Source organism: Podarcis pityusensis, assembly GCF_964106645.2.
Source record: "Podarcis pityusensis genome assembly, chromosome: 3".
NCBI classification, from domain to species: Eukaryota; Metazoa; Chordata; class Lepidosauria; order Squamata; family Lacertidae; genus Podarcis; species Podarcis pityusensis.
The window spans coordinates 21193317-21218802 of NC_138026.1; the positions used below are offsets into that span (position 1 = coordinate 21193317).

General features: G+C 43.0%; 2 protein-coding genes across 3 annotated transcripts; one reads left to right on the plus strand and one right to left on the minus strand.

Annotated features, from left to right (window-relative positions):
• Positions 1–1216: 1216 nt before the first annotated feature.
• LOC308473598 (glutathione S-transferase-like) lies at positions 1217–12151 on the plus strand. The gene is made up of 7 exons (XM_080999378.1): positions 1217–1399; positions 5567–5723; positions 7410–7461; positions 8493–8625; positions 9258–9399; positions 9907–10038; positions 11140–12151. Exons 2-7 carry the CDS (start codon positions 5637–5639, stop codon positions 11260–11262), a joined length of 669 nt encoding a protein of 222 aa, XP_080855504.1. The 5' UTR covers positions 1217–1399; positions 5567–5636; the 3' UTR covers positions 11263–12151.
• A 4766-nt stretch (positions 12152–16917) lies between these two features.
• On the minus strand, positions 16918–25190 carry TMEM14A (transmembrane protein 14A). 2 transcript variants are annotated; one of them, XM_081000361.1, is made up of 5 exons: positions 25034–25190; positions 21906–21991; positions 20584–20685; positions 19265–19352; positions 16918–17703 (listed from the first exon to the last, which is right to left on the minus strand). In XM_081000361.1, exons 2-5 carry the CDS (start codon positions 21979–21981, stop codon positions 17664–17666), a joined length of 306 nt encoding a protein of 101 aa, XP_080856487.1. In that variant the 5' UTR covers positions 21982–21991; positions 25034–25190; the 3' UTR covers positions 16918–17663. The 2 variants fall into 2 exon arrangements, with proteins under 2 accessions (XP_080856487.1, XP_080856488.1); XM_081000362.1 differs by lacking the exon at positions 25034–25190 and adding an exon at positions 24283–24504.
• Between the last annotated feature and the right edge of the window lie 296 nt (positions 25191–25486).

The following is a 25486-nucleotide window of genomic DNA, read 5'->3' on the forward strand; positions in this document are numbered from 1 at the left end:
TAGTTTTCACTCAGGTCCACATATGCAAATAAGGAATTGAAAGTGACGTTCAGTGATTGGATAGTTACAGAAAGTTGTTACTGCTGCCTTGTAGTTGAGCTCTATATAAGCTGGTTGGCTGAACCCTTCAGCCCAGTTCCGTTGTGGCCTGTGAATAAACAAGAGCTGTCTGAAGAATCGCTGTGTCCTCTGATATGTTCACCCACAACTTAACATCTGGGTCCAGGGTCCTTCATGGATGCTCCAACATCTCCCCTCTCCCTTCAGAAGGGAGCAAAGCAGAGAAATGGCAGCAAAATATTTATCTGCTTTACAGTTGTCCCAGCTTCTGCTCCTCTCTTCCTGCTGGTGGGATCAATACTGTCTGTTTCAAGTGAGGAATGAAAGGAGTCTTTTAAAAAAAATCAAGATTGATTTACTGGATTCAGCGGGGCTATACGTAGTAGGATTGTAGTATCATAACCTTTTGGTTGAAAAAGAAAGAAAGAGAGGTGCCAGTACTCATATATTGACAAAAGTGCTCTAGGTGCTAGCAAAAAATGGCTGCCATGGGCAGCAAAAGATGGCCACTACTCCATACCAGTAAGCACCTTCAACACAAAAAAAGCCTTGATTATAAGTATAAGGTCTTTTTTCTCCCCTTCCCTTCTTCTCTGAGCAATATTTTTATTATCCAATCAAATGACTACCTTGCAAAACAAGTCTTGTCAGTCAGGATTTCTCACCCATGTAACTGTTTATTACAAATTCAATAGTAATAGGGGAATGGGTGCTGAAAGAGGGAAGCGGTGAGGCATTTTACAATTTATCAGCATATGAGCAGGGCTTTTTCCCTCTGCCAGAACTTGCTAGAACTCAGTTCCAGCCTCTCTCAGGTGGGTGCCATCGTCCTTCTAGGATAACATGGGGGGAAGTTTATGGTGAGCTCCAGCACCTGTTTTTCTACAAAAATAGCACTGTGTATTAGCATTTCAATTTTTATCTTTTTACACACATACACACACACGAACTATACACACATAAGGACAACATAGAATGTGTCTGATGAAGTGAACTCTGTCCACAATAAACTAGTATCCAGAATATTCTCTTCGAGAGCGGAGCCACGCCTCAGGAATTTGATAGGGCTACTGTACAGCTGAGTCCTGACGCTGCAGAGATTTCCTCCTCCCCGTCTGCAAGGGTGGGCGAGAGAGACTCAAGTGTCAGAAAGTTGTGGGCAACTCAGGCAAACTGATTGGATCTGTGCAGCAGGCGTTGTGCTTTTGTCACGGGATAACCCCCCCCTCCCCGTGCAAATCTTCAGAGAAGGTGGAACAAAAACCAAAACCAAACCAAACAAAGCCTTTTGAAGCTCAGTTTCTTTGCCTAGACCCTGGAAGGGGATTCAGGTTTGGAGGTTAGTACTGGAAAATGTGAAGTGCTTTGCTTTCTGCACTCAGCTATGTGGGAAGTAATTTAAACCAGGGAGAAGTGCAGCAAGGGTGACAGATTTGCATTTTTTTAAAAATCCACTTTAGCAGACATTAGTTGCAGTAGAGATGAGCAAAGGAGAACAAGGGCTTTTTTTCTTCTTTTTTCGAAAGCAGGACGGTGGGATTTTAAAGCGTGGAGGGAAAGGAAAGGAAAGCAGAATGCAGAAACTACAGTAGAGTGGGTGGAAGGGAAGTCAAAACAAGAAGCTTGGAAGTAACTTTCCTGCCATATAAATGAGGGCTGGAGGGGAGGGGAAATGGGGCCAGTAGTTCAGCTGTTTAAAATAAACTTGACATCTGCCAAAGTTTGCATGTTGCTAGCTTGCTGTGCTGGGGAAAGGGGAAAGAGGGATTTTAGAGAGTCGAGAAGTAGAATCTAAAAAGGTGAAAGCAAATGTTAGCAAGAATTAAATCTAGCTGGGTAAGCAAACTGGATAGGCAGCTTTGATAGGGGATATATCGTGGCTGGGAAATAACTGCAAACTTAGACGTTGGATCACCGGAGTTTCTTTTCCTGAGCTGTGAAGGGTGTTGGGAGGGACAGAGAGGGGAAAAAGAGGAACGGGGAAGAAGCTGGATAAAGTAAACAAGGTCCACTATTCTGGGGTTTTGTGGTATGTTACAGGGAAGAAAGTGAGGTGAGCTTCGCAGAGAATTAATTGAAACAATTCACCAACTGCTACAAGAACAAGCTGACAATAGTAATATGCCAAGAGAGAGGGGAAGCGGTTAGGGACGACTTTTTCCTGGAAACCTTTTGGGGAGTCTCAGATGGCTGCTAGGAGGAGGAGGGGAAACTTTCCTTCCATGACCCTTAAGGAAACCAATTCTTTCAGAAGTTCTATTTGCTGTTTAAAATTTTAATTTCTTCTCAAATTAGGAAGCGTGCTGTTTTCAATTCACACATACATATTACCAAATGGATAGTTCTGTCGAAGCTACAAATCTGTGGGGAAAGAATGTGTTCCCTCCCTTTATTTTTTAAAATCCTCTCTTACAAACACCTTTCAGTGTGGTGTAGCGATTGAAGTGTTGGACTAGGACCTGGGAGACGAGACCCCTCCAGACTGCTGGTGGTTTTTAGTGGCTGTATTCTGCAGCATGTTCTGACAAAATAATAGTGCAATCGTGTTGGGTTTATTCAGCCTGAGTTTGTTCCACAAGGTTTCCCCAGTGCTCCCACATTATTGCTGTACAGAGGGGCTATAGTCACCACAAAAGTGGGGCAACTGCCCCCCACCGGCTAGCGGTAATAAACTGAGGTGTCTAGACCACTTCCAACAAGAATGGCAAGTGCTGTTTTGAACCCAAAGCAGAAAACACGAAGGACCAAACACATTGAACATACTCAGCCAGCAGGTTGCGGGGAAACAAAAGAGGAATGTATCAAGACAGTATTCTGCATATTCACATTGCAACCCATGCAGTATATATGCACATCTGATATGAGTCAGAGAAGTCAGGTTACAGAACCCAGCTGATTTCGTAAGGGGACACCTCCCTGTTACATAAGTTGGCTCAAACATTTCTAAAGGGATTACAAGCCCTGCTGCACAGCAAACTGCAAGAACAACCAAATGCTGAAACTGTAGTGAACCGGGAGGGGTTCAAGATTGAATGAAAGCTGAATGAACAGGCATGCTATATCAAATGACAATCCCTAGTTTATAGGGCCTTGGGCACATTTTGCTCCATCTTCCATGTGGCAGCCCTTCAGGTATTTGAAGGGCTCTCAGTCTTCTCTTTTCCAGGCTAAACATACCTAGCTCTCTCAACTGTTCCTCATAAGCAGGCATAGGCAAACTTGGCCCTCCAGACGTTTTGGGACTACAACTCCCATCATCCATGACCACTGGTCCTGTTAGCTAGGGATGGGGGGAGTTGTAGTCCCAAAACATCTGGAGGGCCGAGTTTGCCTATGCCTGTTCATAAGGCTTCCTTTCTAGATCCTGTATCAACTTGTCCACCCTCCTCTGCACACGTTTCAGCTTGTCAATAACCTTCTTAAACTGTGATGTCCATAACTGGATACAGTACTCCAGGATACAGTACTGACCAAGGCAGAAGAGAGTAGTACTATTATAGGACATCACATGACCATTAAAGGCACAGCTACAGGAGCAAATGGAGGTGTATAAAATTATGATAGATATATATAAAATTATGCATGGTGTAGAGAAAGTGGATAGAGGAGTCTCTCTCTCTCTCTCTCTCTCTCTCTCTCTCTCACACACACACACACACTCATAATGCTACAACTTGAGGACATTCAATGAAGCTGAATATTGGGAGATTTCCAGGCCAGGTCTCCCACCTGGAAAGGGTCCATAATTAGGCCACAAAGCAGTCCAGGTACTGGACACCCAGCTAGTAATTCAGGCAAGATCAAGGTCAAGAGACAGTCCAAGTTCAGGTCACACAGAGGCAATAGTTCAGGCAATGTAATAAGCAAAGGTGAGCTCAAGAGGAAATCCACAGTCTGATCACATAGAGGTAATTCTACCTCCGCTGTCATAGGCGGCCTGTTTCTGAATACCAGTTACTGGAAACAATACAAAGGGAGAGTACTGGTTTTTTCCAGGTTCTGCTTGCAAGCTTCTCATAGACATCTGGCTAGCCACTGTAGAACAACATGCTGGCCATTGCCTGATCCAGCAGAACTCCTTTTGTGTTCAGTTCAAAAGTTGGCAGCTCTGGTTGCAACAGCTATCGCTATCAAATGGTTCAGGGTACATAAACCCGTACTTAAGGTAAATGGTTAACTTAATTGCAAGGTCATGCTGCAGCATACTAAAATCCAGATTGTATTTAACAGATCATCATCACCATTATTATTTCTTTATTACATTTATTTACCGCCCTATACCTGGAGGTCTTGGGGCAGTTCATCATCAACTGCAAACCTCTGAGATCAATTCTGGCCCTCTCAGAGAGGAAGCAGCTATAAGAACTTGGGTTGGTGGCATAGTTCACTCTGATCTGAGAGAAAGATCTAAACTCAACAAAGAAACTGCAGAGAAGCAGAGAGGGTCTGGGATAGCTCAGTGGGTAGAGCATGAGGCTCTAAATCTCAGGGTTGTGGGTTCGAGACTCATGTTGGGCAAAAGATTCCTGCATTTTAGGGGGCTGGACTAGATGATCCTAGTGGTCCCTTCCAATTCTATGATTCTATGTGTGCTTGTTCAACAGCTCAGTTTTAAGCTGCTCAGATCTGCTTAGTCATACATCCCCATTCTATTTCCAAGGCCTGAAAGGTAGATAACTGTACGCTTTGTGCCTTTAACAACTGTATGAGAGGTGGAAATTCAACAGATAAAACTGTCGCCCAGCACAAAGTCAGAGCAGTCTACCTGCTGAATGATGGGAGATGGAGTTTAAGTGCATGATCATTAAAAGATGGGCTTAACAATGAGGAGCATGCCTTACCCTTGATGCAATCACATTGAGGCTCTGAGTTTAGGAAAGACAGGTTTATTAAAGGAAATACCGTATTTTTTGCTCTATAAGACTCACTTTTTCCCTCCTAAAAAGTAAGGGGGAATGTGTGTGCGTCTTATGGAGCAAATGCAGGCTGCGCAGCTATACCAGAAGCCAGAACAGCAAGAGGGATCACTGCTTTCGCTGCGCAGCGATCCCTCTTGCTGTTCTGGCTTCTGGGATTCAGAATATTTTTTTTCTTGTTTTCCTCCTCCAAAAACTAGGAGTGTCTTGTGGTCTGGTACATCTTATAGAGCAAAAAATACAGTACGTGCTTGATAGAAAAGATCCTAGTTCTAGCTAACTAAAGTGGAGGGAGAAAAAGAGCGCCATGCCTGCTCTTTGTTCTCAGCAAGAGAACATAACAATGTCTCCTCTCTCAAGATAAGAGTGGGAGCCGTAGGAAATGAGGTCAGCTAGAGTGAGTGCATCAGTCTAGCACCTGAGGAAAGGTCAGCACATGTTAAAGGACAATCTAGGAAGCCATGAGGTTTCCTCTCTCTCTTCTTTCTTCCTGTGCAGACCCACCAGCCTCCAATACAAGTGGAGTTGTATCCCAACAGTTCCAACGTTCTGTCTGTTTAATCCCCAGTTTTCTGTATCTTCCATTTTAGGACAGTCCATAACATTGTTCTACTGCGAAACCCAGTTGTGCAGTACTTGACAAAGTAGAAGGCTGAAAAGATGGCTGGGAAACCCAAGTTGCACTATGTCCGAGGGAGAGGGAAGATGGAATCTATACGCTGGCTCCTTGCAGCAGCTGGAGTGGAGGTTTGTGTGACCATAAAAATAAAAGGGGGAAGGCAACGCTGGATGAATGAACTAGCAATAGTTGAGATGAATGGCCTCTTTTGCACACACAGCTGAATATATGTGCAGTATGTTGTGTGCTATCAACACAATTCTCTCTGTATGTTTGTGTGTCTGTATACACAAACACATACACTCCCGCTGCAACTCAGGAGAATGTTTTAAGCATCTGGTGAAGTAGACTGTAGTCCATGAAAAATTATGCCATACTAAAATTATTATTAGTTGTTGTTGTTGCTGTTTATATGCCGCTCATCTGACTGGGTTGCCCCAGTCACTCTGGGCAACTTTAAGATGCCACAAGACTCTGATGTTAATCTAGGTTTGCCATATCTTGAAGAGCAAAAAGGACGACAGCCCAAGTCGCTGCCAGTCCGAGCTGGGGCTGCTGCCACACCCATGCGCCTCTTAGTCCCCAGCTCAGGCTGGCAGCGGCCACAGCATGCAGAGCAGTCCAAGCCCAAGCCCTCTCCCCCCCCAAACTAGGACATGTCCTGTAAAATGTAAACATCCGCATGGATGGGCATGCCAGCCCTCCAAAAGAGGACATGTTCAAGTTTCCCCAGACGTATGGCAAACCTAGCTGCATAGGAAAATCTCTATCCCAAGTAATAAAACGATTTGGCTGCCAATTCAAGGGACAGTTTGTTTGTTTTCAATCATACAGCGCAATCCTATACATGTTGACTTAAATGGGAATCCCAATTAATTTGGTGGGCTGTACTCCCAAATAGTGAATATAGGTCATCTAATCAGCCATATAGTTCAGAGAAATGCATGCAAACCTGTTATGTACGGAGTTGAATAGGATCCAAAATGCAGCAGTCTGATTGGTCCTAGATCAATAGGATTCAGAATGCAGCAGTCTGACTGGTCCTAGAACAATAGGATTCAGAATGCAGCAGTCTGATTGGTGCACAGGAGCCACCCAATCCAGCTCCAGGTGGAAGTGAATCCGCAACCTGATTGGCCTACAGGAGAATCCCGGAATTAGCTAATCACGTGGGGCTCATTGTATAAATAATGTATATAAAGCAGACATTCTGGGGGGACTTCCATTCCTCCTCACCACTATGAGCTGAATAAAGAGCATGAAATCCACTCTCGACTCCGAGTATATTTCAAAAACAGAGAACCTGTGGGTGTATTTTAGAATATATATAAAAATATTTTTGACATAATAGAAAATGCTATATATAAGAGAGGGGGGTCACACTTCCCAGCTACAGAGGGAAGGCCAAGACAAATGTGTCTCTGGGAATGATTCAGAATCTTCAACATGATCTCATTTCAGTGGGTTGGACGGTTTGTCTTTTGAAGTCCTTTCAAGCAATAGAATCGTATGAATGGTGTGACATGCTGAAAATAAACATAGGAAAGAAACTCTGCATTGTATACTGACCAAGCGCATGATTTCTGCCAAGACAAAGGGGCCCTTTTCATCCCAACCATCCATTTTGTAATATGAATCAATACGAGGATACAGCAGTGAGGCAGGGAAAAAGGAATTTAATGGCTGTATTGCATTTTGCAGGTTTTCAAAACAGTCCCCTTTTAAAGTCAAGGAAAATGACAAGCATCTATTTCTCTCAAGATAATTACGACATGAAAAGCAAACATGATTTTGTTTGTTCTATTCTGTTTCAGTTTGAAGAACAATTTATTGAAACAAATGAAGACTTGGAAAAATTACGGAAGAGTAAGTCTATGGGTGAAGGTATTCTCTACATGGGACTGATATATTTAAAGAATTAATGGGGAGCCCCCATTGATTCTTTAAATGAAAACCTAAGAGACCACTTAGTGTTGGGGTCCAATCAGAGTCTACAAATATTTTTATTTTCATGGGTACAAAAAAAATTGGTCTGGTTTTCGCTTGCACAGGAAAAACATAAAGGAATTTGGATCTGGCGATGTCATAGAATTTCAACAGAAATGGAAGTGGGAGCAGAAATTGCCAGCTTGGTGTTATTTGCCCATGTCCAGAACAGAAATCATTCCACTTAATATGACTGGTATTCACTGTTGTTTCTTTCTGTCCGCAAATAATACATAATTGATTATTTATTTATTTCCCGCCTGTTCTTCAACCTAAGGCCCCAAAGAGGGGGTTGCAATATTAAAACACAACATAGAAAACAGTTTGAAAGTACTTACAAACAACCCATTTGTGTTGAGTTTATGATGCACCAAACTGAATGGGATGACATAACATAACACCAACGTAAGCTATGTAACTAATTCTGTAATGAGAGCTGGGAGGGTCCATTCACTTTTGTGTGAGATAAAGGTTAAGATCCACCTAAAGAGGGCTTTGTATTCTTTCTTTCTTTCTTTCTTTCTTTCTTTCTTTCTTTCTTCTCTTTCTCTTCTTGTTTTTGTTTTCCTTTTGCTTCCTCTTTTTTATTAGTTTGCTTTTTATTGTATTGTATCTCAAAAATTTTCAATAAAAAACCTTTTTAAAACCCATTACAATGGATAGAGAAATGAATGATGAATAGAAACAGTGTATAGAATAAATACAGGCTGGAATGGAAAATGACGTCTTTTTGCATCTCAAACCAATGTGGAGCCACATTTTCCTAAAGAAAGCTGCTCTACTGAGATGTGATCCTTATTAGAGACCGCAATACTTCAGTTTTAACTTTCAAAGAAGGCAGGCTGAATCAATCTGAAATACTAAGTTTGTGAGAACTGAATCATTCACCCCCATCTTTTTCTCCTTTAAAGATGGACAGCTCCTGTTTCAGCAAGTGCCCATGGTGGAAATAGATGGCATGAAGATGGTGCAGACGCGAGCTATTCTCAACTACATCGCAGCAAAGCACAACCTCTACGGGAAGGACCTGAAGGAGAGAGCACTGTACTTATGAACATGTAGAATTCACTCTAGGTCTATTTTTGAATAGAAAGCCAGCTCTTGACAGAAGCTGAAAACACGGAATGTCTGCCCTGAACTGCAAACATTCAATCATCTTTCTGTTTATGCATCTCTATATTCCCAGAGCTATATGTCACAATGTGATTCTTACAAGAACATTTAGACTAAAGCTCCTTGGGGAGGGAAACTGCCTAATAACATGATAATACCAAACACATCATGCACCATGCCTGCTAACCTTCCATACATGTGTGAAAGATCCCACCATGCATGCTGGGTTGCAACTGACTGGTTGCACAAATATATGTCCTTCCACATGGCTGCTGAAATGTATTGGAGCTGGTCATGATTTTTCACCTGCATATAAATTTAGGAATGGTGAAAGTCACATAAGTAATTATATATATTTTTCTGTTTGGATAAACAGCATCATTGAATCTGTTCCTATTTTTTATTTACTGTATGCATTATATCGTTAATGTATTGCTAATTTTGGAATGTATAATATGCTGTAATTATATTTTGATTTTCTTGTACTTTGATTGACAGCAACAAGAAGAAGAAGAAGAAGAAACACAAAAAATGAAAGTAACTGTTCTAATGGCTTCTTTCAGGATTGACATGTACGTGGAAGGAACAACTGATCTGATGGGGATGATAATGACGCTCCCTTTCCAGCCCCCTGAGAACAAAGAAAAGCAGACCAGCCTAATTTTTGAGAGGGCCACAACCAGATACTTCCCAGTTTATGAAAAGGTAAGGGATTGTCAGGTAGCAACGTAGAATGTGCAGCTAGATATCGACTGCTGAAGGTGTATGGGGAGAACCATCCATAGCAGCAGCAAAATTCTGCAGCAGCACTTAAATGTGGAATAGTAAACCTACAAGTCTACCAACATTTTGTACTACAACTCTCCTAATTCCTGACCATTGGCCATGCTGGCTTGGATTGATGGGAGCTGGAGTCCAGCAAATATGTGGTTTCCCACCCCGATGTCAAGTTCCAATGCTACTGAGCAGAGGATCACAGCAATGAGGGCCTTTCGGTGTTATTCAATGGGATACATGCAGGTGTGTAAAATGTATATTTGAATGAAAAAGCCAAGTGGCTGCTCTCATGGGACAGTCCCTGCCTGCCTCTCAGCCTTACATGTCTGAAACACAAAAGAAGCAGAAATAATCCACAAGAAGCCTCTGTGGCCCAGTATGAGCCAGGGGTCTACAAACCCTCAACACTGACTTCTATTTCTTTGTATGCCACAGGTTTTAAAAGATCATGGACAAGATTTCCTTGTTGGTGGGAAGTTCAGCTGGGCAGATGTCCATCTGCTTGAAGCTATTCTGATGGTCGAAGAGATGAAGCCTGATGTTCTTTCTGCCTTTCCTCTGCTGCAAGTGAGTGAACTAGGACATGTTCTGAGAAATGAGATGGAACGGAAACTGTAAGGCTGTGTGTATTCACAGAGTGCAAATACAGCAACTGGATAAACCTCAGTCATAGGAGTGTGCCGCACTTAGCATGTCATCATCTCTATGATGGTGATTATGGTGGTGTATGAGAGCAAGTCCAAGTGGCCATCTGGGGGATATGTCTTATGTCCTTATGTCAGGCATCTAGACTTCTGCATCTACTTTGCTTGATGATAAAAGTGCTTCATCTCCTGGCTAGAATTGCCTTAGTTTGATGCATTACAAGACAACCTGACCAAAAAAAGGCTCACCGGATTATAAAGTTGGAGGGGGGCCTTGTAGAACGACTATAGAGAAAGTTCAGATTTCACATGTGGATTCAACACCATGGGACCACAGATCTTTTTCCATAGATGCATTCTTCCACTGATTTAGACTCATGTTTATAATTATCTCTGAATACTTTTACAATGCTTGTAAAAATATGCCCCTGCTTATTATTAAGCAGATTGGTTGCTTTTCAAAACTCCCATGTCATAATAGTGCTTAAAACTTTATTTCAACCACTCAGAATTTGACAATCAAAGAATTCCATTTTCAGTACAGTCATACCTCGGGATAAATACGCTTCAGGATAAGTATTTTCAGGTTGCGCTCCACAGCGACCCGGAATGAACGGAGCGTGTTACTTCCGGGTTTTGCCGCTCGCACATGCTCAGACAGTCAAAATGATGTCACGCACATGCGCGGAAGCAGCGAACTGCGACACACGCATGTGCAGACGTGCTGTTGCGTCTTACTTTCTGTTCAGGATGCGAACGGGGCTCTGGAACAGATCCCGTTCGCATCCTGAGGTACCACTGTACATGTCTAGAAACAACAACAATAATAATGCATGTGAAAACATATAACATTTTCAAAACCCCTGCCCAAAGTTCACAATGATTCAAAAGGAAAATGGAATGGGGAGGGAAGAGGAAAGCAAACATTTGAAGCTGATGGATGGGGTCTTTTTCTCAAATGTAAGCCCATCTATCTTGGGAAGTTTTTCTTATTCTTAGAGGAGATTCTTGTTTTTTCATCTAGGCCTTCAAGACAAGAGTAAGCAACATCCCTACAATTAAGAAATTCTTGCAGCCTGGCAGCCAGAGGAAGCCCCCATTTGATGAAAAGTATATTGTACAGATCAGGAAGATTTTCAACTTCTGAGCACTTCAGCTACGACAATCACTGCAAACAGTGGCCTTATTTTTCTTGATTTATACTGCTTCTCCACATACACCTTCGCTAACTTTTTGTCAGCCGCCTTGATATTTTATTACAAATTCTGTGAAAAGTTACTCCCACATCTAAATCAACTTTTAAATCCATTCTGGTAAGGGGGCATGCTTTCAGAAACCTGGCATAATCATGGGTAATAATAATGTACAAACCAGTTTGGGATAAGAAAATGATGGGGTTATATAGACCCTTCATGCTGCTCAATCCAGACTAAAAGTACGTTCTTTCAGTATTAGCTCAGAAATAGAACTTGCTGGTGGCAAAAGTAGTTCAATTACATTAATCGGGATTTATGCTAAACATGTGGGGAGTCTATGATTTTGATGCTTGAGAACCCAGGTAGATCCAAACAAGGCCTTAAAATTGAATTACAACATTTTGCATGAATTTCAGGGCTATGTACTAATTTTTAGAAATCTGTTGTTGTGTACTATAATATCAACCCCAACATCCAGTTAGATTTATGCAGATTACTCAGAGGCCTTTCGATTTTTATGCATTCATATACCAAAAAAATTGAATAAAATGTTTAAATTAAATTTTTGTCCATCGTTGGAAAACATTGCCAGGGTCAACAAACAATTGGTTATGTGCCACTTAGAATGTCTTCAGATGAGCAGCAGCAGGAGAAATGCAGGAATCATGTCAAAGGCAGTCATATGTACTGTTAGTGATTATTACTATGTTACTAAATTATCCTTTGTCTTCCTTGACCTACGACACAAATCTATTCAGGCACTGAATTTGTTACTATGTAGTAGCTCAATCATTACCAAGGATAACTGCCTTAACAATTAAAATGCATTTCTTTCTTTTCTGTTGAGCTGTATTTATTACGACTGTTTGCTAGCATGCACCTCTCTGTGAAACATGGATTTTAGGAGGAAATCCTACTCATTTCACGTAAGCATGCTTAGATCTCAACCCAGATGGTTTTCCTCCCTACTTTTCATGATCTTACACGCTTCAGTATGTGCTGATCACAGATTTTGGTTCCGACTCCAATTTGGCATTTTAGAAAATGGCCTATCTCAAGTGCAAAGTGCTTTGGAAGCTGCCCAATTCAGCTGGGGAGTCAAAGTCCACACTGGAATAGAGAAGCTGTGTTCTCCCTTCCACCCACAGTTCAAAGGAAACCTGCAAGTCACAGCCAGCAGAGTCAATTTGGCCAGTGGTCAGAAATTATGAGAGTACAAAGCTGTGCAAGGCTCTGGTGAGTGCAGGGGAGCTGAGCTCCATACAAGAAGGGGCAGCCCCTGTGGGAATGTTTAGGGATGCGGGGGAGGATGTATTGTCTAAGATATCCTATCCCAACTTGTCTTTACAAGTTCAACAAAATCAGCAGAGTTAACATTCCCCTTTCTTAAACACACACACCGCAGATAGCTTGCTCAGACTCCTTAGAGTCTCTGTAAATATTTCCTGGTATTTCCCCCATTTAATCCTCCCTAAAATAAGTCGCTACACAGTCTTCTGTAAAGCATAAAATGTTTACTCACAAGTAATCATCTGTTCACACAAAGGTTCCCGGACGTGAAAGGTTAGAACATAGTTTAAATGTGGTTACTATCTCCTTATGGGAGAAAGCCCCCTTTTTCTTCTCTTGGCCTGGAGCCAAGGGTGCATCTTAGTAGTGCTGTTGTTAAGATGGCATCGATAAAGATGAGAGAGACAAGATGGTCACCAGCCTGTGGTTCTGGTTCTTTCTACTTCAGGAGAGGCCACGCCCATCTCAAGTTGCACATAGGAAGTTTCGTCTCAGTCCTGGAAAGCAGGAAGTTCCGGCTGGAGGACTGAGAGAACCTTCATGTCTACTCTACCCATGTTGTGTTTGACTGCACCTGATTCTTACATCTCACAGCCCCATCAATGAGTGCTGCCAAATGAGAAACATTGCCCATGTGCCAGCTTCTGATGGGCACCTCCAAGATCCCTACTCGTCTTTCTTAGGGTTCTTTATATTTGAAGGGCTTGAACTGGTCAGTCCCTTGAATAGAACAGGGAAGCCTAGCCCATGTGGTTGATGGTCAGAGATGTTAAGAGCTGATGTACAGAGAGCCACAGGTTCCCCAGCCCCCAAAACAGAGGACTATTCTCAGCAATGGGTACATGACCACCACTCACCTCTCTGCAAAAAGGGCCTGAGGACGAGTGTTACACTTGTGATGCAAAACTTTCACGTCTCCCATGCCTTTAAAAGTTTTAATCGGTAGATTTGCCTTAGAAGTAGAATATTGTAAAGGAAAGTGCTTTCTTTTTGTCCCACATTTATTTGTTTTCCAAAGTTGCCATGGGTACTTAAAAAGGAACTAATCTGTTTAAAACAACAGTATTATACCAGGGTAAGCAGTCACTTAGCTACTCCTTGGGTTTGTTTTTCACCCTCCAGCCAAATAGATGATACAGTATGAGAACTGGAATATTCACAAAGCAAATGATTACTGCTCTGATCATTTCAGAGTACTATATTAATCCCTGTAATGGAATATACTTGCTTTAGACTACTAAACTAGAGAATCCCACTTCTCAGCCTTGTTAATTTGTCACTTGTGTCATCAAACAAGACTGGGCCTGCATTTAACTTGTGTTTATCCTTTCCCCCACTTACCCAGAGCATTAGGAGGTTCCAATTTATGCTGCTTCTTTATCTTGGTAGCTCCCCAGGGTTTACTGTTTAAAGGGGTGAAAGAATTCTGTGAATTCTAACCAGCATTTAAAAGGATGCCGAAATTCAATCTCAGTTTGTAAACTCTATCCTGGAATTACCTCAGCCAGAGTTGACACCTTACACATGACCTACAATAATACTGTCAGCTTGGAATGTCTGAGTAAATTGCACACTTTATAAATACAAGAAATAAAAGTATTGATGTGTGATTTCTGTGCCTATGGCCCTCCAGAAGTTGTCAGACTCCAACGCCCCTCATCTCTGTTCATTGGCCATGCTGGATGGGGGTTGATAGTATTTGGAGTCTGACAACATGTGGAAGGCCACAGGCTTCCCACCCCAATTTAGAGCCATAAATCTTCCTATTGGGAGTTTGGCACATGGCTTAATAGGACCACGTGAGCTAACTCCACCTGCAGCACTGACATGTTCCGTGGGCACGCTCCCTGCCTTGTGTGCATTCAGTATAATGCATGGAATATGCCTGCTTACATTATTAAATATGTGGCTTTCAACAGCTGCAAAATTCGCTATGAAGTAATGGAAAACTGTAGCTGCTGAAATTCTGTCTGTTATGCAAAGTGGGAAAATGACTGGGTGCTCTGCCAGACTTTAGTGGCTGACCCTATCTATAGTTCTAGTTAGAGGTAGGTAGCCGTGTTGGTCTGCTGTAGTCGAAACAAAATAAAAAAATTCCTTCCAGTAGCACCTTAGAGACCAACTAAGTTTGTTATTGGTATGAGTATTTGTGTGCATGCAAACTGTGTATCTGAAGAAGTGTGCATGCACACGAAAGCTCATACCAATAACAAACTTAGTTGGTCTCTAAGGTGCTACTGGAAGGATTTTTTTTATTTTGTTTTGACCCTATCCAGTTAGTTCGTTGTCTTTTTTTAAAAAAATGTTGCAAAACTCACTGCATGAATTAATTATCAACTTTTCTGGCCTTGGAGATACAATGAGTACAACTCAGCAGTTTAATAGCTGGTTTAAAATTAAGCTGTTGAACAAATGCAGAAAGGACTGTCTTACTGCTGTTTATCGATTCTGGAGATTAATCTGAGAGCACTTACACACGAGAGAGAGAGAGAGAGAGAGAGAGAGAGAGAGAGAGAGAGAGAGAGGCAATGCCCATGTCTGGTGACCACTATAAATAGCTGTGTGTCATTGTGCCACTGTAAATTGTCACGCCGACATAGTGAACATGGGGGGTAAATAGCATTTCCATGACTGAGCCTCCTCAGGCAGCCTTCCTATACTTATCAGGAGCAAGTCCCATTGAACCCAATGGGCTTCTGACCAAGTAGAGTGAAGAAATGCTCCGCCATTTTGTGTTTGGATGCTACAAAACGGTTGCATTTGGTTTCAGAGGCCTGCTCTGCACAGTCTGGGCAAAGGTTCACAGGAATGTTAAAGGGACAGAGGGGGACATTTTGCAGGGGGGGGGGCACCAAATGAATAGCCTAGCAACCTGGCACTTATATAACCAAGTGTCTGACTGGGTGAAAGGTTGGGATGGGGGGGGGGGAGGAAGAGAATGAAAATAGTGTGTCTAAGTCAAGCAAGAAAACAGGGTGGTTAATTCAAGTTAAAGAAACACAAGAGGGAAAGAAATTGTACAATTCCTTTCAGATCATAATCTGAGTATAGTGGTACCTCGGGTTAAGTACTTAATTCATTCCAGAGGTCCGTTCTTAACCTGAAACTGTTCTTAACCTGAAGCACCACTTTAGCTAATGGGGCCTCCTGCTGCTGCCGTTCTTATCCTGAAGCAAAGTTCTTAATCCAAGGTACTATTTCTGGGTTAGCGGAGTCTGTAACCTGAAGCGTATGTAACCTGAAGCATATGTAACCCAAGGTACCACTGTATAGGTGTTTGGAGTGCAGAATTAAGTTTTGCCCTGGAGCAGTAATTTAGCTGCGAGACTGGACAGTGTTGGAGAGAATCATATGTCTCCCTTTTGCTCCGAGGTCAGCAGTTGAAGCAGAGCAAAATCAGGATTGGGCTCACGACAAAGAGGGAGAAGGGAGTTAAGGCTTCGTCCCATCCTAAAAGAAAATGCCCCCCATATGCCGTTCATGCGGGAAGCATCTTTTGGCAGGTGGCAGTGGGTTTCCATCAAGACTCAGCAGAGGGAATGGGTAAACCTTCTCTTCCAGTGTGCCATGGACCTGATCCCTCCACAAGGTATAATTTTTTTAAAAAAATTAAACAAAATATGTGAAATGCATACATCGTACCTAGGGCAAACTGTATGCCAGACATGGGAATCGCAAATGAGTAGAGTGCTTGTGCTCAGTTCCTGTTTTGGGGGTTCGAATAGGCATCTGGCTGATCACTGTGACAACAGGATGATGAACTGATGAGGACTTTGGCCTGATTCTGAACTCTTCCAAAGTTCACCTTATGGTGACAATACAACATTTGAAGGACACAGAACATAAGTCACACCAAGTAGTAACGCGGGTGGCGCTGTGGTCTAAACCACTGAGCCTCTTGGGCTTGCTGATTCGGAAGGTCAGTAGTTCGAATCCCCACGATGGGGTGAGCTCCCGTTGCTCTGTCCCAGCTCCTGCCAACCTAGCAGTTCGAAAGCACACTAGTGCGAGTAGATAAATAGGTACCGCTGTGGCACGAAGGTAAACAGTTTTTCTGTGTGCTCTGGTTTCCGTCAGTGCCCCATTGCACCAGAAGTGGTTTAGTCATGTTGGTCACATGACCCGGAAACGTCGGCTCCCTCGTCCTGAAAGCGAGATGAGCATCGCAACCCCATCATCGCCTTTGACTGGACTTAACCTTTTTACCTTTACCTAGTAGTAAAATCACAAAAGCTCTCTTCTGGTTACTTATACCTCATCATCCTAAGAATTCAAGACGTTTTTCAATGTCAGCAGTTAAGACAAGAGAACATGCCTTCAATATATTAAACTTCTTTATTTCAGTTTTGGCAGTTTCCATATTCTGGATTTCTGGACGGAAACAAAGCTTTCCTGTGTTTCGGCAATAAAAAATGTTTTTAGTCTATATGCATCAGATATGTCTATTAATCAGGGAGCTTCAGTACAAGATAATAAGATAATGAAAATTGTTATGTATGCATGTTTGCAATGCTCTATTTCGTGTTTTGCAAATCTCCATGTCTGCAAAATTGTCATTCAGGGCTGCAGATGAATTTCAAAGCATATGCCACAGAGCAGGAGTCTGAGTTTCAATGGTCTTGTGATTCCCATTATTTCTGATGGTGTACTTCTTACTGTTAAGAGTAAGGCATCACTGAAATCTCATTGCTCCACAAAAAATAACAAAAAATAACAAGGATCGTCATTAAAGGACAAGTCAATCACTTGTCTAAACAAGAACATAGATGCCAACAAAAATTACGAACAATCGTATACATTTCTAATCAGAAATAAATGCCATTGAGGTCAATTGCTCCCAGGGGTATAGGACCACAGCCCAAGAAAATGCTACTTAGAGAAAACACTAACACAACTTAAAGAATGTAGCCCCAAATCCACAAAAAAGGAACACTGCCTTTTGTGCAGTAGTCATTAACCCCCAAAGTGCTTGATCTTCCTACATATACATTGAAAAATACAAAGGAATTGTTGCTTGTTCATGTAAAATTATACAAATGCCGTTTCTTCCTGCTTTGGTCTCTCATACCAGGTGAAGAACAAGCTTCAAGATCATCAGAAGGCTAAAAGAGAGAGAGAGAGTGAAATTAGCAAGCATGCTGCCAGTTGAGATGTGAAAAATACATTTCCATATCTAGGACTATGTGTACTCTAATCTTTTTTTAAAAAACAAAACCCTACACCAAGGTAACCCAAAGTCCCTGCTCAGAAAAGCTGAATTCTGTGAACTGCACAAACTATGCAAATGTTATTCATTTGGTTATTTAGTTAGTGCATTTAGTTATTCTTCAAATCATAGAGATAAGCAAAAAAAAAAAAAAAAAAAAAAAAGCTGGCCAAAACTGCCCCCTACCCCTCTCCACTGTTTTACAAGGCGCTGATGATGTTCTGTCTCTTTCTCTCTGTCTCTTAAATTTTCTGTTTTACAATTTAGAATGCTCATTTAAACAACCTTAAAATATCAAAGACTTCTGTTCTTCTCTTTCCATGGTTCATTTTGCCTATCATAAATCCCTGCATATTTTACATAAACTAAACCATTCAGTATTCCATTATTACATCCATCAAAACTTATTTACACTGTTGAATTTATCTTAATGCTGCCCACATTTTCGAGTGCACACAATTTCCCCCCAGATATTCAATAAACATTTTCCAATCTTCTTTAAACGCATGTTCTTCTTGTTCTCTTATTCTTTATGTTAGGTCCTCAAGTTGCGCACATTCCACCAGTTTAAGTTGCCATTCCTCTTTAGTTGGGACCTCGCTCGTTTTCCATTTTGGGGCTAACAAAACACGGGCAGCAGCAGTGGCATGCATAAATAATCTTTTTTGACACCTGGGAATTTCCGTCTGGATTATCCCCAACAAAAAGGATTCTGGTGTGTGTGGGGTTTTTTTGGGGGAAAGTACTTTTAACCTTTCCCCCCAATTCATGATGGATTATTTCCCAATACTCTTTGACCACATATGAAAGAACATTCCCTCAGTCTACTGATGATGTACTCTCAATCCTAGCTTCCTACTTTTAAAACACAAGAAACTTGCTTGTTTGTTTTAAAGATCAGGAAACTATATCTCCAATATAAAATCTATATTGGAAACTCTATCTCCAATATAAAATCATGTACCTCAGTGTAGCTGCAAAATCACAGAACACACAGAATTTGGTCTCAGAAAACTATGAAATGCTGTGGTTTGCAACCAGCAAGAGGCAAACTTTCCCCAGTATCCTGCTGCTCCCTGAAGCCAGCTCCGAAGGGAACAGTGTGGAAGGAAAAGTGCTTGCGGAGGAAAAGTTGGGATCAACTCAAATCGCCTCCTGTTCTCCTGGCAAGAGTTTCTGCCATGACCTCACAGATGGACCCATTCTGCTTGTGTAAGGGACAGTCTGGATGCAACCGCCACAACTTTTGTCACCTAAAAACTAGTTCTATAATCAAGAGACAGATTCGCAACCAGCAGCTCTCTGACCGTGGTTTAAAGTTGTGTGCAATACAATCCTATGCTTACTTACTCTGGAGTAAGTCCCCCAGTGTTCAAGGATGCTTACTCTCTCAAGTATGTGCTGACTGGAGTGCAGCTGAGTAAAAAAGGGGACTCTCTCTCTCTTTATTTACCTACCTGAGGCCTGCTATGATTCCAGCTGGCATTAGCTTCTTGGTCCTCTTAAACCTCACTCCCATTACAACTGTCAGGAGGAAAGCTGTGACTGCAAATATACATACAAGCATTAGTTTATTATTAATTCTATGGGTTTTTAAATGCTGCCTTTCAACCATGTTTCCAGGGTAGTTCACAACAACAAAACGTAACAACAACAGGGCATGCTCAGTGACCAAGAATGATGGAAGTTGTGGTCCCAAAGATCTTGAGGGTACCAGACTGCTCTATCCTCATGATGCACAGCTCTGCAAGGCTCAGGTGAATGCTATGCAGGGTGGATAAAAATCAAAGTTTTTCTTAATTAAAAAAATCAGATTTTTTTTATTTAAATTGGATTTTTTAAAATTTTAATTGGAAATTTAAAATTTAAATTGGATTTTTAAAATAAAATGCTTTCGGAGGAAAAATCTTTCTAAAGATAGTTTTCTATTTAAGTTACATTATAGTCCAAAGGCTATCCATCAGGAAATAAGGATTTGCTTTAAGTTTTTCATGTGTGCTAAAACTCAGTCTGAGGTTTGTTTGTTTTTTCAAAAAATGTTTAACCACATCAGTTAACAAACATGGATAAATATGCTATGAGTGTTTTAGTTAAATAAATTGTTTAAATGATTGTTTTTCTCCTTCCAATAAAGTACAGCAGAAAAGTTGTCCAAATACAAACAGTTAACTTATCAAACCTCACAATAATTTCATAATTATCTGTCTATGTATAACCAAATCAGTAATTTTTGATATAAATGTAAAAACTACTCTGAAAATTAATTATTCAAAAAATGAAACCTTCATCTGGTTGTAAATATTAAGATTATACCGGCAAGAATGAGCCTTTCTGTAAAAAAATAAAATGATTTAAATCTTACTGACTAGTGATTTAAATCGTGATTTAAACTGATTTGATTTAAATCAAATCCACCCTGGTGCTATGTAAATAGATTATAGCTCTGCACATGGAAGAGCTGCGCCATCGATTAGTGTGCCAAATGTGAAACATTTCCTAACATTAAAGAGAACAGGGGAACTGCTTTCACCTCAGCCTGTTGCATTTCCTCACTGGAAGTCCAAATGCCCCCTGGAGCCAAATGAAGCAGTTAAAACTGGAGGTGACTGCATATTTTGAGTCAATACCTGCAGCTGTTACAAAGGTACTTCCCATTTTACGGCTATCTGTTTTCAGTTTATGATCATTTGTTTTAGGATGATTACATTCAAAGCAAGATTTCAATTTCCTGTTAAACTTGCCGTGCAATGCCTTTTCCAGAAAGCAGGATACTTACACAACGATATCTTTATATCTCTGGGGTCGTGAGTTACCCAATATGCGCCATAAGCAGCCATCAAGCCGAAGAAGAGGCCAGCCACCAAGGAGATTTTACTGCCTGTAACAATGATATCACAATAGATCAAGCTTAGAGGAAAAAAAGGAAATATGCAGAAAACTGAAAAAGAAACGGAAATGCTTCTACAATGTCTTTTTGAAATATGACGGTCACTTTTTGGTAAACTTAAAATACATTTACAGTTGTACCTCTGGATACGAACAGGATCCGTTCCGGAGCCCCGTTCGCATCCTGAAGCGAATGCAACCCACGTCTGCGCGGATCATGATTCGCCGCTTCCGCGCATGTGCGTGATGTCATTTTGAGCGTCTGCGCATGTGTGAGTGGCAAAACCTGGAAGTAACAGGTTTCGTTATTTCTGGGTCGCCGCAGAGCGCAACCCGAAAACGCTCAACACGAAGCTATTTCAACCCGAGGTATGACTGTATTTAAAATGTATATTGCATGTTAAGATTTCCCTCCACTCCTTTCTACAACTGTTCCAAGATTTAAGATCAACCAATCAATCAAATAATCTGACCAGACCAGATTTAAGATTTTATTCTGATCTGGTTGAAATCTGAAAGGCTTTATGGATTTCAGTCTTGAAACCAGTTTTGTGCAAAAGTGCTATGTATGTATGTGAGAGAGAAAATAAATATACAAGATAAATTCAAAGACATCTTTTAAAAAAAATACTTTAAAAGAAGGAGCACTTTTGGTAGGAGAGAACGCTCACGTATTAATTTAGTTTCGTTTTATAGTGAAGTGAAAAGCAAGCTGTCTGGCTGAGGTTCAGCAGAACCTCAAAATCTGGTGGGGTGCCCACCAAGTTGGATTCCATAAGTATCTTAACTAACTAGATTTCTGGCCTTACCTGAAGACTAAATCAGAATTATTAAATGACTAGGCTCGTCTCACATCAAACACTCTGGTAAAGTATAGACAGAAAATGAGCTTTTGTATCATGATGGCACTGAGGGGAATAACCCCCTCTCCTCCAGCCCTACATATTTATTTATTTAGTCATTTAATAAATAACAACAACAACAATTTATTATTTATACCCCGCCCATCTGGCTGGGTTTCTCCAGCCACTCTGGGCAGCTCCCAACAGAATATTAAAAAGATGATAAAACATCAAACATTAAAACCTTCCCTAAACGGGAAACTGAAGTGTTTCACATGATTCTTTCTACACCACTGGAATGTGATCCAAGGAGAAGTGGGAAAGAAGACTCCATTTTTGTGTGTGTGTATTCTACAATTCCAGTGCTTACCTTTGCGAATATATCCTGCAGCACCTCCGAGAGCGACAACCGCAGCATAACCAAAGCCAATCCAGTCCACACTCATGATGAAAAATCTATAGGGCAGAAAACCAAGTTACCAGTGAGAATATAGAAAAACTCAGGGAAAGAGGGGGAAAGAGAGTTATGATCCAGTGTTCTTGTGAACACCCAACAATTAAAGGAAAACACATTCCTGGACATGGCGATCAGCTCTGTCCACCCAGCAAACCAATATGCACCTATGGTCAGGTCTGCAAACTGGAGGATTAGAAGAAATCCTGTCTTTCATTCAAGCTGTCTTAAGAAACCAGTCTCCATATTACAAATACAGTGGTGCCCCGCAAGACGAATGCCTCGCAAGACGAAAAACTCGCTAGACGAAAGGGTTTTGCGTTTTTTGAGTCGTTCCGCAAGACGAATTTCCCTATGGGCTTGCTTCGCAAGACGAAACGTCTTGCGAGTTCTTGCGAGTTTGTTTCCTTTTTCTTAAAGCCGCTAATAGCCGTGCTTCGCAAGACGAGAAAACAGCAAAACGAAGAGACTCGTGGAACGGATTAATTTCGTCTTGTGAGGCACCACTGTACCAGAGACAAAGTGAGTTTTCGAGCTCTACAGCTAGACTGGTTGACTGGGAGTGGCTGAGACCATATAACACTGGTCCTGAAAGACCTACATTGGCTCCCAATACATTTCCGAGCACAATTCAAAGTGTTGGTGCTGACCTTTAAAGCCCTAAATGGCCTCAGCTCAGTATACCTGAAGGAGCGTCTCCACCCCCATTGTTCAGCTGAGGTCCAGCTCAGAGGACCTTCTGGCAGTTCCCTCCCTGTGAGAAGTGAGGTTACAGAGAACCAGGTAGAGGGCCTTCTCGGTAGTGGCACCCGCCCTGTGGAACCCCCTCCCATCAGATGTCAAGGAAATAAACAACTATCTGACTTTTAGAAGACATCTGAAGGCAGCCCTGTTTAGGGAAGTTTTTAATGTTTGATGTTTTATCATGTTTTTAATATTCTGTTGAGAGCTGCCCGGAAACCCAGCCAGATGGGCGGGGTATGTATGTATGTATGTATGAATGAATGAATAAATAAAAACAGTATGGTGTAGTCTGCCCTGTCCTGCCACTGTACTCAAAACTGCTCACCACATGGTAACAGCAGCCTCCACATGGCAGGTGTTAAGGGGCAAACTAGCTCTTAGCGGAGACGGATTGGGGGGGGCAGGACTGGTTTGTCAGCACTGGGGGGTGCTGAGGTGAGAGGGCGCCACTGGGGACACTGCAACAATGGCAAACAACGGAAGGTGAGGGCCAAGAGAGGCCAACGAATTTTGGCATTGCACAGGACGCCGCTGAAATATGAAAGCCCAAATTCCACCACAGCTCTTAGCTAATTCTAAAGCACTTTGGCCCTTTATCCCAAACTGCTCTCCAGAGCATAATAAACCTAACTACTTGCCCTACAAATCATGGAGAACTTGCAGTTTTTCCAGGCTGCGCAATGGCCACCCAACATTCTTCAAAAGTCTAACCTGGAGGTCCTGGAGGTCAACCTCCTACCTAGCAATTTAACTTCTGAAACTTTTTTTACTGTTTCCCAGGGCCAATTTTTTTTTGTTATTTACTTTTTCAGTTTGCCCTTGGATGCAAGCTTCCCTCCCAAAATGACCAGAACGGGGAGCCCTGTTGCAGAATCCAATTGTAAGACTACAACTCCCATCAGCCCTAGAGCTAGCGGGACCAGGGGCCAGGGACTATGAGAGTTGTAGTCAAAGAATCATGGAATTTGATCCAAGCCTCTGCAGTGAAGGAACTTCAACTAAAACATCCATTACTGATGGCCATCCAGCATGGGCGTAGCCAGGATCTATAACGTTGGGCTGTGTGGCAGAACTGAGCTATCTGCGACACGATTTGTCAGTTAGCGGGTGGCGCTGTGGGTTAAACCACAGAGCCTAGGACTTGCTGATCAAAAGGTTGGCAGTTCGAATCCCCGCGACAGGGTGAGCTCCTGTTGCTTGGTCCCTGCTCCTGCCAACCTAGCAGTTCGAAAGCACGTCAAAGTGCAAGTAAATAAATAGGTCCGGCGGGAAGGTAAACGGCATTTCTGTGCGCTGCTCTGGTTCGCCAGAAGCGGCTTAGGCATGCTGGCCACATGACCCGGAAGCTGTACGCCGGCTCCCTCGGCCAATAAAGCGAGATGAGCACCGCAACCCCAGAGTCGGCCACGACTGGACCTAATGGTCAGGAGCCCCTTTACCTTAAATATTTCTTATTTATTTAGGGGGCGGGGCAGCTCCCCCCCCCAAAAAAACTACACCCGTGTCGTCCAACCTCTGCTCAAAAACCTCCTCTGGATGGAGAACCCACCACGTTTCGAGGGAACCTGTTCCATCTGCGGACCCAAGGCTGAGAAAGGCTGCTCGGGACTCAGGATGACTTTGCGCAGCAGCAGGAAGATAACCCACACATGTGACACCTCTTGCAAAACGCGACCTCCGCCGATCTCCTGAGCGCGTGCAAAAGTTTCAGTTTGGAAAACACGGGCGGCGCGCCTGCCATGTTTTACCACCAGCTGAGAGGCATTATCTGGGCGCGCCGGGCCTCTCTCTCCCCCCCCCCCCGCCCCCCCAGCCCAGGTTTTCACCCCCAAATCCTGCAAGTTTCCCTTTGCTCTTTCCGCATATGCCCCGTGGCGGGGGCGAGGCATCTCCCTTTTGCCCTGCAAAGAGTTCACGCGAAAACGACACCCGGAGCAGCAACAGGGAGTGGGAGGCACCCGAGGAGCCCACGCCGGAGCAGGAGGAAGTGACGGCTCTGCAAGGCCCTCGACCTTGGCCGGGCTTGTCAATCGCGGCCCGGCGGGCTGCCATAGGCCAGGCGAGGCTATTGTACCGGAGAAGGGGAAGGAGGGAGCTCCAGCCCGGGCTGGCGCGCTCTGCTGTCAGTCCGGTGCACGGTGCGGGGCATGCAAAGGCGGCGGCTGCTGCTGCTGCTGCTGCCACCACCTGGCCCTCTCCCTCCCAGGCCCCCATCTCCCTGGGGGGCGCATAGCAAGCCTCTGCCCCGCGCGGCCTCCTTTCACCCGCTGCCCACCTCCTTTCTCCCGCTGCCCACTTACCCGGCTTCGCAGTGCGGGCAGCGCCTCCCTCGCCTTCGGGATCCGCCTCCGTCTCCATCCGCATCTTTGCGCTCTCTTGCGCGCCTCCTACTGGCGCAGAGTGCGAGGGAGGCTTCGTGGGTGGGTGTGCCTTCGCGGGCCTCTTTGCAAGGTAGCGACGGCCCTCGGAGGTGCGGGTTTGCGATGGGGTGTGGGGTAGGGTGGGAGTAATTCCAAGACCTTTCCTAGTACGTCCTCTTTATTTTCTTGCCCGGGTTTTTTGCTCCTTTGACCGAGGCCGGAGCGTTTCAAGGCAAGGCAACAGTGCCACCGCGTGGGTGAAAGTAGAAAGCGAAAGTGCCAAGTCTAAAAGGGGGTGGTTCTAAAGAAGTCAGTTTAAAGAAGTCAGTGTAAACTTGCAGCCTTTCTCAACCTGTGGGTCCCCAGATGTTGTTGAACTACAACTCCCATCAC

What these genes read in the sequence shown, in the direction of transcription:
- LOC308473598 (XM_080999378.1), top strand. Translation starts at nt 5,637, where the DNA reads ATGGCTGGGAAACCCAAGTTGCACTATGTCCGAGGGAGAGGGAAGATG. An exon ending in TTGCAGCAGCTGGAGTGGAG is followed by an intron (nt 5,724 to 7,409) that starts GTTTGTGTGACC and finishes ATTCTGTTTCAG; the next exon opens with TTTGAAGAACAATTTATTGA. An exon ending in CTGCCTTTCCTCTGCTGCAA is followed by an intron (nt 10,039 to 11,139) that starts GTGAGTGAACTA and finishes TTTTTCATCTAG; the next exon opens with GCCTTCAAGACAAGAGTAAG.
- TMEM14A (XM_081000361.1), bottom strand. Translation starts at nt 21,981, where the DNA reads ATGAGTGTGGACTGGATTGGCTTTGGTTATGCTGCGGTTGTCGCTCTC. An exon ending in TGCAGGATATATTCGCAAAG is followed by an intron (nt 20,686 to 21,905) that starts GTAAGCACTGGA and finishes TCATTGTTACAG; the next exon opens with GCAGTAAAATCTCCTTGGTG. An exon ending in GGAATCATAGCAGGCCTCAG is followed by an intron (nt 17,704 to 19,264) that starts GTAGGTAAATAA and finishes TCTCTCTTTTAG; the next exon opens with CCTTCTGATGATCTTGAAGC.